Consider the following 15,333-nt stretch of genomic DNA (forward strand, 5'->3'; position numbering starts at 1 on the left):
GGATACATTGATGGGAGGCTGCATAATCTGTTGGCTAAAATTTACTGGAAGAAGTGGGGGGGGGACAAGGAATCTGAGGGTGATGATTGATAGAAACTTGAAATATAGGGAACATATTGCAAAAGTTTTGAAGGTAATTCAGAGGACTGCATTACTGAGAAAGACACTGACCTGCAGAGATAAAAGAGTTGTCATTCCATTGTATAAAGCCCTGATCAAACCACACCTGGACTACTGTGCTCAGATTTGGACCCCCAGGATGGATTTGAATGGGATAAATTATCCATGGAAAGAATACAGAGTGGATAACAAAGATGATATTAGGACTGCACAATATTAGTTATGATGATAGGCTGTGGAAATGTGGACTGCAGAGTTTGGTAGATAGAAGATGGAGAGGTGATATGATTGAGACTTTTAAAATGTTGAGAGGTAGTTACAGGGTTGACACTGGATAGTTCTTTTGGTTGGTGGAACAGCGGGAAGGAGAGATGACAATGGGCCATCCCTGGAAGTTGCAAAAGGAAGCTGTGAGCAAGAGGGTGAGGAGTGGTTTCTTTGCATGGATTCCATTCAATGAGTTCAAGGAATGGAATGACAGACTGTTTTCTAGGGTGGGCCTCACATGATGAGTCTTGTGACTCCGTGGAGGCCTGAATCATAATAATTGATTATTTCTGATCAAATATCATCTACTCCAGCTGCCTATCCACATTTCAGTTTATGATGGCTCTCTACTTCAAGTATTGATATGTGTTCTTGATTGAATTCCTTCTGAATGTTTTCAACCAGAGTGTTGTCACTATTTCATATAGCAGTCTTTCAAAGTAATTACTCCAAATATCAAGAATATCTTTCTTTTCACTTTTCATGTCACCTTGGTCATCTATGATTCCTTTTTGCAGTACTCTTTCCTCTATTTCTAAGATTTTTCAATAGTCTCCAGAACATTTCCCCACCTTTCTAATATTTACTTTCTATACTCTTACTGAAATCTTCCAATGACTTTTGTTTATCTAGTTTTACAAATAATTTAGCTCTCTCACATTTTTCTCTGTATTCTGGATGTGTATTCTCTGTGTATGGATATATCATTGTTACCATCATATAAAGTGTATAGTGTTGGAAGAGATATCCAGAAAAGATAAGTGCTATTTTGAGTAATAATTGGCAGTATTGTTTGAATTTTGCCCTGGGTTGTGACAGAATGTGCTAAAGAACTGACAGCTCTATTGATCTGGCTTTTTGATGAAAGTCTGGCCACGGAAAAGGTGCCCAAGGAGTAGAATGAGGGTAAGATAGTGCCATTGCATAAGGGTGGTAGCAAACTGGAAGTGTCAAACTATAGACCAGTTTGTATTTCATTAATAGTTGTTAAGATTTTGGAGAAATTAGTGAGGGATCATTTACAGCATTGGGAAGATGAGGGTAATGTTATCTGTGAGAGTCAACATGGATTTGTTAAGGGTCGCTCTTGTTTTAGTAATATGATTGCTTTTATAATAAACTGACAGTGAGTGGTTGTTGAGGGATATGAGGGATAGGCATATTCTGCCCTTTCTTTGGATTTCACAAAGGCATTTTGTACTGTTTATTTTTGGTACTATAGTGTGTCTGCATGATTTTTGGCATAATTTCTGTTTTATTATTAATTAAAATTGCTTTAATTAAAGAGAATAATAGCAGAACTCACGGTTCATTAAGTCAAGGAGCATTAACGATATAGACTTTTAAAAAATGATTCTATGTCATGAGTGCAATATGCACGCAGGGCAGAATGAGAGAGATGTGGTTGCGGAGAGAATGAATGAGAAATGAGAGAAAGTGTGAATTTGTAGAAAGCACGATATATTATTACACCTTGAGTTCATGAATGTGAAACAGACTGAAAAATAAAGAGATGGCATAAATGAAATGGCATAAATAAAGGAAAAGGAAAGGAAACCAAAGCTCTGCGAGTAAAAGAAAGTACAGTTTGTGGATATGTGTTTCAGGGAAGAATGGAACTACACAGAAGAAATGGACTGATTTCAATGGCTTTGGACTGAAATGAAAACTAGTGAAACTGAGTGAGAGAAAGAATGCAACAATGTAGAAGTGAAAGGAAGATTGAATGAGGAAACAGAAGTAAGATTTGGCAGAACAAGAGGTAGCAAGACTACAGGAGTGACAGATAATGAAATTGTCAGAATGCAAAATTTCAAGAAACGGTTACTGAAAATGAAATGAGGAATATGTAGAGTAATATTAGGCGTTTTTAGTGAAAACTAATAAAAGTGTGCACAAGAATAAAATGAAAGAAAAAAGGGTAAAAGAGGTGATGAGTTATTCCAGGATAGCAGTACATGAAGATTCCATAGTTAGAGGATTATTTAATGAGAGAGTAAATAAGGTCTGCTATCCAGGAGGGACAATAAACATAATTCAAGTGCTGGACATGAGAAAGAAACGAGCAAGAGAATTACTGGTTGTGGAGAAAAATTATTTAAATGGACACAAGGAGCATGTAAAGGCAAATATCAGGAGGTTATTTAGAAAAGTGAAAGATAACAGTGTAATGAGAAAGGTTGTTGTTAGCATGTTGTTGAGGTATGACAACGAGTTGAGACGGGGAGGCAGAATCATGAATGGTATAATACCAAAACTCTGTGAGTAAAAGGAAGTACAGTTTGTGGATATGTGTTTCAGGGAAGAATGGAACTACACAGAAGAAATGGACTGATTTGAATGGCTTTGGACTGAAATGAACTGGGGGAAAACTATTGCTACATGAAAGTGCAGTATGTGTGATGAAAGCAAGAGAAGAAGTGAAAGATCAGGAGAATGGTATTGAAGAAGCAGAGGTGCTTGGCACTGGAAATAGTTGACGCATGAAAGATGAAAACAGATGCAAAAGGAAAAGAGAAACAGGAGGATTCCAGATGGACAGGGAGAGATGGAATAGAAAGAGTGGAAATGCAAATATAACAGTCAATATGTGTATGGAAATGGAGTATATTGAGATGTGGGTGGGAAGTTAAGATTGAGCGGATATATTTGGTAAACAGTGATAAAGCTGACTAGGCAAGGGCTTATGTGGTCAGGAAATCACAACTAACAAGTGACTTGGATAAGACTAGTTAGAGACCTAAATATAAACTGTTTGTTTACAAATACCAGAAGTATCAAAAATAAGGAAGATAAAATGGTTTCATTGATTGAGTTTATTTGCCCCAAAATCATTGGAATAAGTGAAGCATGGTTGAATGAAGATGATGTTGTAACGAGAATAGAAACAGAAGAATAAAGTATTACACAGTCCAACACAATTTTTGCTGACTTTTATATGAGACTTGTTTTTTACTAATTTGGGTGTGCTGATTTCAAATATCAAACCCATTTTTCTCTATCATGTCAAGTTTTTCCTCTATGGCATTTTCTTTTTGCTAATTTGTAAGTTTTTGATAGTTTTAAGGAGGCAGTACTATTTAGAGGATCAAAAAAATCGATTTTTTAATATTATTTTCTGAAAGTATGTACTTTTAAAAATCTGTTCCTAACTTTTTATCAAGAAATTCGAAACTTCCCGAAGATATAGCCTATTATTCAAAGAGGTGCGCAGATCAGAGTCGGAGTGCTCACCGCTCTCACTTGTTAGTAAACGAATAAATGCTTAAGAACCTGCAACGGCACGTACTGGTGCTTTGAATGCGAGAGAGGCCAATAATTAGATACATAACTACTTAACAATATTCATTAAAAATTAAAAGAATATTTATAAAAAAAATAACAATTTTACTTACACGAGTTTCAGGGAATAAATTTTTGTTTGTAGCAATTTCTGCTGTGTGTTCTGTTTTGGCAATCCCTTTGAATGCTCCAACAGTAGTCGGCCATCATGTGAGAATCCCATCTTCCTTGGTACCGATCTTCCATAGTTTTTAAGTCTTGATGAAATCTTTCACCTTGTTCATCGCTTACAGCACCTAAATTCTCGGGTAATCTATAAAGATGTATAGGAAATGAAGCTTTATTCTCATGTTGCAACCTAGGTGCTGGAAATTTTCAAGCATTGTTTCCACTAGATCTTTGTAATTGCACACTATTTTGTTTCCAAGAAAATTATTCGCAACCATCGTAAATGAAGTCCAGGCCTCTTTCTCAATTTCATTCATAGAGTTGATGAAATTTGGGTCTCTCATTAAAGTTCTAATTTGTGGTCCATCAAATACACCGGCTTTAATTTTTTCATAACTAAGTCGTGCAAATTTTTCACATATGTATTGGAAACAGTCACCTTGTAAATCTACAGCTTTAACATACTGCTTCATAAGACCTAGTTTGATGTGTAGAGGTGGAAAAATGATTTTTTTCTCTGTCGATTAAAGGTTGATTTATAACATTCTGTTCTCCAACATTTAAGGATATTCTAAGAGGCCAATGTTTCTGACTGCAGTGTTGGTTTCTAGTTCGACTATCCCAGAAGCATAGAAAACACGGAAACTTTGTATATCCTCTTTGAAAGCCAAGTAAAAAGTTCACCATTTTAAGATCCACACAGATGATCCAGTTATGGTCTGTATATTTTAATAACTTCAGAACCTTTTTAATGTCCTCATATGTTTCCTTTAAGTGGACTGAATAGCCAATAGGAATTGAGCCATATACATTCCCATTGTGTAGTAAGACACACTTGAGACTTCTGCTTGAACTGTTGATAAATAAACGCCACTCATTTGGATGATATTGTACAACACTCATTTCAGTTAGTAAACCTGACACATTGTTACAGTAAACAAACCCACACTCGTGTTTAAAATATTGTACAAGATTACTTTCCTGCTACGATAAAAAGTTATCTTCGTATCTTGCTCCAGTAAGTTTTTTTCATTTAATCTTGAAGCTAACAATTCCGATGATTCCTTTGATAGGCGCAAATCTCTTACTAAGTCATTCAATTCAACTTGAGTAAAACATTGCGGTCCAGAACTAGAAATTAAATTTTCATTGTCTAAATCAACATCCAGGTCTTGCTCCTCAAGAACATCTGGCATATCCTGATCGTGCTTGTTCTCAAGTAAAGGAAGTCCTTTATAAATTGGCATGGCTATTTCATTGGAATGAGCAACTGGCCGAATTACTGAGTCGAGATTGGGATACACAATTTTTTTCTTATTCTTCTTATTATAACCAGAAGTTTGAACTAAACAAAAATAGCAATCATCTACATGATTTTTCAGTTCACGCCAAATCAATAGAATGCCAAAAGCTAATTTTTGGCGTTTTCCCTCGCTCCACTGTCGTAAATTTTCTACACATGACTTACACACTTTATTTGGAGCCCATGAATTGTCCTGATCTGCAAGTTTTACGTCAAAGTATGCAAACTTAACAAAATCAGTGATATTTGTCCTTTGACTGGGCACACAGTCAAAGGACAAACACATTAAAGCTGCCACAAATGTAGCAGAAGGAATCTACACTATTGACACATTTTTGAGTAGTAGACATGATGTATTATCTTCACTGCTGACTAACATGCAATTAACAAGACAAAAAAACCCAGAGACTTTATTGAAACGTTATAAGCGCTCATCATACTTTCATGATTGATTAATGATTGACTGATTTCGATCGTTCTTTGTCCGCTATGACGCATATAGCATTCATTTGTTTTAGGCAGTTGTCATCACCTACTTTTCGTCACCTAAATGTATTAGGTCGGTTATCGGCTTCTCTCGCATTCAAAGCACCAGTACGTGCCGTTGCAGGTTCTTACACATTTATACGTTTACTAACAAGCGAGAGCGGTGAGCGCTCCAATTCTGATCTGCGCACTGCTTTGAATAATAGGCTATATCTGCAGGAATTTTTCGAATGTCTTGATAAAAAGTTAGGAACAGATTTTTAAAAGTACATACTTTTAGAAAATAATATTAAAAAATATTATTTTTTGATCCTCTAAATAGTACTGCCTCCTTAAAACTATCAAAAATTTACAAATTAGCAAAAAGAAAATGCCATAGAGGAAAACCTGACATGATAGAGAAAAATGGGTTTGATATTTGAAATCAGCACACCCAAATTAGTAAAAAACAAGTGTCAGATCATAATCAGCAGAAAAAAAAAATTTTTTTTGTTGGCCAGTGTTATTAGCGAGGATAGAAAGCACAAGAAGGGAGAAGGAGTACTGTGATGATAGCAGGGAAATTATGTTCACATAAGGTAGACATGAAAGAGGGAAATAGTGACAATAGTTATGTGGCAGTATGGTGTAAAGTGGAGGTTGACAGGAAGACATATTTAGTTTGATGTTGCTACAGGACAGGGAATGTGGAGTGTGGTAAGATATGTGGAAATACAAGTCTGGTGATTATGACAAGCTGATGAGACAGCTCAGAGCTATGCATCAGGATTTGAGTAGTAAGAAAATAGATACTGTTTGTGAATTGATAAAGAAATACATTACAGCATCAATGTTTGAATGTATTCCAAAGGCCAAAAGGCTGAATAAAGGTAGATTTAAAATGGATGAATGAGGGGGGGGGGGGAATAAAGTATGAAATAAGGAAGAAGTAGATGAGTTGGACACTGTACAAGATGAATAATGGTAATATTCAGTCACAAGCCAGGAGAGTGACTCAGTTAGTACAGAAGACAAAAGTTGAGTATGAGCAGAAATTGGCAAATCAGCTGAAGAAAAAACCCTAGACTGTTTCTTAGATATGTGTCACATAGAAGAACGAACGATTATGGTAAGATGATGTTAATAAATGAAAATGGTAGAATGGTAACTGCTGCAGAAGACATTGTGAAGGTATTCAGTGATCAATTTAGAAGGTGTTTCATCCTTATCAGGTTAGAATCATGAGCACCTTAAGTGAAGAAGACATAGGAGAGAATGGTTTAATTGTGAGTGAGCACAAAGTATTTGAAGAGAAATAAATAACCTTGATGACAATAAGGCAACAGCATTTGACGACATATCACCATATGTCTTAAGGGAATGTTCCAGGGAATTGGCAGTAGCACTGACATTCCTGTTTATTAAACATGTGCCATCTTCCAATAGCACATGTTTCAAGAGTGTGGAAAGAAGGTAAAATTGCTCCACTTCATAAAGATGGTGATAAGGCTGTGGCTGTAAATTATAGGATAATCTGTATATCTGGAGTTGTGGTGACAGTACTAGAGAGATTGGTGAGAACTAGGATACAGAAATGGATTGAAAACAATATTCTTTGTGGTGATCAGCATGGGTTTGTTAAGGGGAGATCATGTTTCACCAACTTATCTATGTACTATAACAAGGTGACAAATACCTTGGATAGGGGAGATGCATATAGAGTGGTGTACTTAGATTTTGCAAAAGCTTTTGATAGACTGTCACACGACAAGCTGTTAAATAAATAAATTGAAACAAATGGGATTGGATAACAGACTTCTGAGTTGAATCAGTGACTAACTGCTGGATAAGTATCAGAAAGTTGTATATGGGGGGGGGGGGGGTACTGTATCCTGAAAGAGGAAGGTCACTACTGGTGTACTGTCGTGACGTTCTATTTTCATGTTATGTTCTAAATCCGTCATCTCGGTTCAAGTCACTCTTATCAATATAACAACTAATTGCAAATTGATCACCGATCCAAAAGTAGGGAAATTTATATTATACTGCGCCACCCTAATTTTAGATTAGTCTATATAAAATAGTAGGATCAATTCTTAATTAAGTTAGCAGTCTCCTCATTTATTTAGGCCGAATTATTTACTATTCCACTTGGGGTTCCTGCAAGATTCGAATATTTATGAACGGTGCAATAAAAGAGAATTCAGGCAAACACAATATTTAGATTAACAAAATAAAACATTTAATATATGATATATATAACAAATACAAGAATTCTGCTTTAAAATGAAACAATACAATCAACTTAATACATCTTGCTAAGTCACTCATGCCAATTCAATGTTCTAAACTTTCACATACAATTCACAGCTTCAAAAATCACAAGCTTTCTTAACTCAAGTTAAAAAAACGAAACTTCTTATTTAATCAGTCTCCACATATCTATCAGCTGTACTTAATGTTTAAATTCACAGGAAGCACTAATCAAGGTAGACAATATTCCAAGCAATCTTATTTTGGACTTTGAACTTCGAAGATATGTTAATGTTAGAATAAACAAACAAGTATGACTACTCTTACCAGATACAATCTTCAATACATCAATTAATTGTGAGCACACCTATGAATTAACTTATTTACGTTAGCGGAACACATTAATAAAAATTCTCCAACGATTTAACTGAACTACTGTTAATTGCGCTTCACTACTCAAAAAAAAAAACACATCAATAAGGCACTGATATCTTTCCTTGTTTATTTTTCTCAAACTAGTTAATTTCAATATAATTCTTCTCAGGGCAACATAGAATTAAGACGTAATCCTAGACTAACTGGAACTAATCAGAATTTTCCATTGAATGTCCAGTTCTTTATTTATCCGGATACGGCATTAATTTTCCTTTACAACACAGCTGACTTCACTTGCAACTAAGTATATGATTCACTATGTTTTGGCTCACTTCTAAACACTATTCTCATGAATTTCTGCCCTAGAGAACTTATAATTTTCTTCCACTTCCTTTGCTTGTATCCTACCTTCCTTCCCACTCCGCAAAAACTTTCTCTCTTCTCTCTAATTAAAAATCTTCTATTTTTTTCCCTTTCCTTTCAGTCCGAAGGTCACGCTCTATTTGACTCGTGCTTGTTTATTTCATGCGTCTCCATGACAACAAATGAACGCAAACATTTCGCTAATGTAATACAATGCTCTACTACTACACGAGTGATTACATAACGTTAAATTTTCACAAATAAGAATAAACAGAATATTTGAGCTACTTAATCAGCTTTTTCATTACGTATAGAATTAATTATAATAATACTTTTCGTTACATCATATATATATTTTAGTTATTATAAATTCTGCACATATTATTACTTAACAAATTAATAGTAGGTTAAGTTTAGAATAAATATTTAAATAGTAATCCTAAATTAAGGAATAATAAATAATTTTTATACAAATCATGATTAATACATAATAAGCAATGTTAAATGTGAATGAAAAAAAAATAAATTACACAACATAGTTTCATTCACAATTTAACAGTACCACATGGGTCAGTTTTGTGACCATTGTTGTTTGATTTGTATATTAATGATATTGGGATGGGTTTAACTAGTGATATGCAGCTGTTTGCAGATGATGCAAAATTGGGGAGAGCAATGCAAAGAAAAGCAGATGCTATGGCCTTACAGGAATACTTGAATAGACATGAATGAGCAGATTAGTGGAACTATCAATTCAACGTTGCAAAGTGTAAGATTTTGAAATTTGGTGGGCAGCAATGGGATGGAAAGTATACACTTGGTGGGAAAACTTTAAAGGAAGCAAAGGAGATGAGAGATCTAGGAGTGATAGTTGACAACAACCTGAAATTCAGGGGCCATATTGAACAAGTTATGAAGACATCACATCGAATAATGGCAATGATGCGGATGTCCCTAATATGTAGAAACAAAGAGGTTATTGTATAAGGCCTTGATCAGTCCTCATATGGATTATTACTAAATAACTTAAGGAATTCACAACGTATACTGGAATATAAATTAAAATAAACTTTAATATATACTTCCTGTATTTGGGCAACATCACGTTGCCAACTTCATGGGAACATAAGATTAAGACATGTGCACGCAGGCACTAAAAATAGCAAATGAGGTCGAAGCGAGGAAACAGTAGTTTCCTCGCTTCGGAGAATATATTAGGTATTCTTGGCTGTTGGGCTGAAGTTCTCAAGATATACATCTCCCAAATTTGGGGCCTCATGCATCCAAATTTGTTGAGGTTTGGCATGTTTTTTAGGGCTGAGGTTGATTCTATGAATAGTCTTTCAAATTTATACTTGCTGCGGTGTATTACTTTGGCTTTCTTCCACTGTATTCTGTGGCGTGTATCCAGGGCATGGTCTGCAAGCCAAGAGTGGCTGTACTGGTGAAACCAGATGTAGGCCTTGTGTTCTGAAATTCTGATATTCGCTGTCCTGCTGTTTGGCCAAAGTAGGACAGCTTACAGCTGCAAGGGATCTGGTAAACACCAGGTAGGTCTAAGGCAGTGGTGCTCAACCTTTTTTTACTATGCGAGCTACTTTTCTATACTAAGTTATTCGGCGATCTACTCTCTTATATAGATCACATTCCCCAACCTGATATCTGATTACGCACAACTATGCAGTTAAATGCGCTCGCTCACTTCAGAGGACCCACTCTCCCAGCCCTAAAAACTTTAAAGAAACTAAAAACTTTATTTGTGTATTTAAAAATTTATTTATCACTTTTAATTATTTTAATACAACAAATAAAATAAATATATTTTAATAAAATATTTATTTCTCTATTCTGGAAAACCGAAGTTAGAAAAAACAACAGCTTGATTACAAACTCATAAGTTACAGGAAATGCTGGTTGATTAAAAAAAAAAAGTTAATGTGAAATTTGGCATTGTTTGGACCTCGCAATATTTTCGTAGTCAGGTTGATATGAAGAAGTGGCTAATCGCAGACAATCATCCAAATGATCATTTGTAATTTGGTTTCTTAATTTATTTTTTATGACATTCATATTTGAAAAAGCTGATTCTGACAAGTATGTCAATCTGAAACACGATTTCTCGTGTAATATCAGTTAATATTGGAAATTTTTTGTGTATACTTCCAAATGACTTCATTGTTTATTGATTTTAAATGTAAACTATTCTGAATGTTTATTATCTCAAGTTCTACTTCAGCTTGGTTTATATCAAACAGCCCTCTAATTTTATTTGAAATTTCTGTGATGTTCAAGTTTTCTTGAAATGGATTATTGATAAAAGATACAATCATTTCATTTTTATTAAAATCTTTAAATCTTGAATTTATTTCTTCCTCAACTAATTCTATTTCACGAATAAATTCTTTTAAATCAAAGCGAAGCATTTCTTGATTTTGTTCAAAAAATTTTAATAAATATGGAGATGTCTAAATTTGCGGTCATTTATATTTTTCTTTAATAAAAGTAAGTATTGTAGAAACTTTTTATTGAACTTAACATGTCAATTAAATTTTTATCTCTACCTTGTAACTCTAAATTTAAATTGCTTAATTTTGTACAGAAAGCTACTAAAAATGATTGCCATTGCAGAGCTTTTCCTCGAACAGAATTTACAGTTTTAAATGTAATATCCAAACCATCTTTTGTGTTTAATCTTTTACTACACAGTACTTGTTGGTGGATAATACAGTGGCACGTTGAAATATCTGGATATTTGTCATGGTTTTTACATAATGAAATGAAGCCTGATTTATTACCTATCATTGCAGGAGAACCATCAGTAGTAATAGACACAAGTTTAAAAAGCAGAAGTTTGTGTTGTTTCACAAATTCATCAAATGCCAAAAAAAGTCTTCTCCCCTAATCCTTCCCAATAATGGTACAATTTTCAAAAGTTCTTCTTTCTTGAAAAATCTTGAAATACCATTAACTGAGCAGTATCAGTGAAGTCATTTGATTCATCAAATTGTAATGAAAACGCACCACACTGATGAATGTCTGACATTAACTGAGTATTCAGATCGGCACTTAAAATTTCAACTCTCTCATAACCGTTGTTTTGGAAAGTTGTAAATCTTTAATATTCGAAATGATTTCATTTTTATTTTTAAAATAAGAAAATAAAGATTCTGCTGCTTCAATAAATGATTTTCTTTTATTAACTCTCCATCAGTAAAAGGCTTTTTTGCTTTTGCTAATAAATGACACACTTTCAAAGATGCAATAGTGGCTGATATTGGTTTATTTATTACTTTCGAAATCATATTTTGCTGTCCAGAAAGTCCTGCCTTTAAATTTATAATTTTTGATTCACGTATTTCGGAGTTTTTGGGAAAATCTTCATCATATTTTGCATGTAGCGATCGAAACTGTCTCTCAATATTACCTTTTTTTTTGGAATTGCTACAGATGAATTACAAATCAAACAACAACACTTTCCATTTACCATTGTAAAGAAATAATCCATTTCCCATTCCTTGTGAAAATTATATGCCTTTGATACACTCATTATCATCCACAAATTAAAAAAAAATAACTTTTAAATATTTTATTAAAATAAAAAATGTTTATAACTTATCAATTAGTGAACAAAATAATGGTAAATCCAATGATAAATTTCGAGCAACTGAAACTCAACTGAAATTCTAACAGTGGGTAGTGGGAAGTGTGTGATGTAGTTACGAGTAAACACGATTATAAATGAAACGCATACGATGTACTTTGCTTATAATCGTATTCACTCGGCTCGCTGTTTGACTTTCACTGATCCAAATTAATTCATTTACCTGGACTTATAAGAAAATGACTGATTCGACAATTTTAACGAAAAATAAATAAACAATAGCAATACACTTAAAGAGAATTAAAAAATAATACAAAATAATGATAAATAAAATATTATGTTTTCAGTTTTAATTAAATTTGTAAGTAAGGAGGAATAAACAAGAGACTGACCAAAAATCGCTTTGCGATCGACGGGTTGAACACCACTGGTCTAGGGGAAGTGGTTGGTCTTTATTGGAGCGGAAAAGGGATGCCAATTTTCTATATGGTCTGTAACAAGAGGTCAGGTCATGTTTATTCAGGATTTTGGTAATTTTCTCTGAGGTGCCCCGGATGTAGGAAATAGTGATGGATTTAGAGTAATCTTTTTTGTGAATGTGGGGGGGGGGGGCTTTTGTTTTCCTCTTTTTCCAGGGTGAACTTGATTCTGGGATGTTGGTTGTTTAAGTATTTAAATATAGGAAGTATATATTAAAGTTTATTTTAATTTATATTCCTGTATACGCTGTGAATTCCTTAAGTTATTTAGTAATCATGTGCAACCAATGTATAAGCCTTTCCACGAGAATTCATATGGATTATTGTGCACAGATTTTGTCTCCAGGATTTCATAGTGATAAGGATACATTTGAAAATGTTCAGAGAAGATTGGAAAGTTGGTCAATGGTCTTTGGAATGTGGAATGCAAGAATAGATTGAGAGAATGTAATTTGCAAAGCCTCATGAATAGATGGAAGAGGCAGGGGATATGATTGAGACATATAAGCTAATCAGGGGTTATTATTGTTATCAGGTTGACATGGAAGAAATTTTTCATAGAATGGGAGAGAGAGGGGGGTATAGTCAAGAGGCCATCACTGAAAACTGTATAAGGAGGGTGAGGAGTAGGTTCTTTGCATGGAGAGTGGTTGATGAGTGGAATGCATTGCCTGAGTGTGTTGTAAATGTAGACACACTGAATCCATTTAAAACACAGTTAGATGAGGATTGTGTGGGATAATGTGTACCTCTGATCATGGAATCAGAGACTCATCGAGATCAGATGTTAATAATAATAATAATTCTTTTAGGGCATCAGTCAACTTAATTGCTCAGAACTTTCAGTATGCTTTCTTCTTTTCTAGGACTTCTTCCTTAAATTCTTGTGTCTAGCATGGTGTTCTTAATTTTCTATCCTTGTAGACAACTAAACCACATTCTTCCCTAGATTAATCAATCAATGTTTTCTTCAGAGTTTGCCACTGAGACCCCAACGTTTGGTTCTTGTTTTTGAACTGTTTAATTTTTTCTTGAAGAATATTTGTATACTTGTCTACAGTCTGCATGTTGTATAGTCTACATTTCACCTGTAACAGATGCTCAACTTTAATTATTATTTAAACTTCCTTACACACTGTTCTATTCCTACTTAAAACTAAGTGATACCTACTTCCAATTTTAAATCCTCTGTATACTATTCTTGTATCATGAACCAACATAAAGATATCACTATCAACAATAACATGGCCAATGAGGCTTTTCTTATTTTTTGTATTTTCTCTTATGTCAGTAATGAAAACTACAAGGATATTAGCAAAGAATCAAATAGCAGAAGAAATAAATAGTTTTAACTATTTGGGTTCAATGATAACATATAATTTAAATATTGCAACCATTAGAAAAATTCCAGTAGAATGAAGAATGATAACTAAATTACAAAAAATATGGAAAATTAATAAATTATCAAACCATTTGAAAGTAAGGCTCTATGACTCATTCATCAATCTCACTACTTTTTTATGGTGCTGAGACATGGACAATTAGAAAAGCTGCCACAAATCACTGCTAGCCTTTGAAATGAAATATGTCCAGAAAATTAATAAAGCAGATTGTACAGAATTCACAACATATGAACACATTAAATAAGAACTTGATAGATTATATGCATAACAATAACAAGACTGTTTCAGTCTTGTGGTGAGCATCCAAGACATGCGCGCGCGCGCGCGCACACACACACACACACACACACACACACACACACACACACACACACACACACACACACACACACACAATGTCTTTATATAAGGTATTGAACAGGTGCTGGATTGGTGACCCAGATGTTCATGAGTAATCTGACTGCAGACATTAAGAAAAAATATAAACTTCTTAAAACTAGTAAGATTATATAGATTCTGCATAAGATAAGAGAGGATAGAGAATCTCTATTCATGAGAGACAACCAGTTCTAGGACAGAAGAGATAAATAAAAGAAAACAAAAGAGAAGTCCGCTTTAGAGCACTTCAGAAAGATATGAGTGGTTCATGGACTGTAAAACAGGGATTTTAATTTGATGCTGTTAAATATAAAGTTTTGCATTCTGGGCAAAAGAAAGAGTGCTGTCTGCTTAGTGGTGAAAATTGAGGAGGTGCAGAATCTATGATTGTGGTGGATTTAGAGCTCAAATTTGGGGGGAGGGGAGATGAGAGAAAGAGAGAGAAGCAATCTTAATGACACTTGCATAAGTTGGCAGATTTGATGAATGAGATGTGACGGGTGCATGGAATGAGGTGCTAAAGTGCACAGTGAAAGCACTGGTAACAAATAGTTTAAAGTAATATATGTATTGTGGTGAGTGGATAATGGAAAGAATTTCAAGAATAAGTCTAATGACTTCAAGGGGGACTGGTCATAATACTAATAATGATCTTTAAAGAAAATGTAGATTTACTTTCTGAATATCAGCTTTTCTTTCCTTATCTCCAACTTGATGTTTATTACTTGATTCCTTAGATTGAAAATGATCATGTTTCTTCATTTCATCAATGATATTTCCAAACCTTTTTCCACCTAGATCTGTTAACCTATAATACAGAAAAAATATTTTAATAATTTTACTGAACTGAAAAATGTTAACTTTAAACTTCAATAT

General features: G+C 34.1%; 1 protein-coding gene across 1 annotated transcript in view; it reads right to left on the reverse strand.

Annotated features, from left to right (window-relative positions):
* LOC150109090 (phospholipase D1-like) overlaps positions 1 to 15,333 on the reverse strand; it is a 558,765-nt gene that overhangs the window by 250,827 nt on the left and 292,605 nt on the right. The window contains exon 9 of the mRNA XM_090405612.1: positions 15,133 to 15,265. Coding sequence (XP_090261738.1) covers positions 15,133 to 15,265 — 133 coding nt within the window. The remainder of the gene's footprint in view (positions 1 to 15,132; positions 15,266 to 15,333) is intronic.

Source organism: Typopeltis vanoorti, chromosome 2, assembly GCF_054136105.1.
Source record: "Typopeltis vanoorti isolate ZY-2024b chromosome 2, IOZ_Tvanoo_1.0, whole genome shotgun sequence".
In the NCBI taxonomy this organism is placed as follows: domain Eukaryota; kingdom Metazoa; phylum Arthropoda; class Arachnida; order Uropygi; family Thelyphonidae; genus Typopeltis; species Typopeltis vanoorti.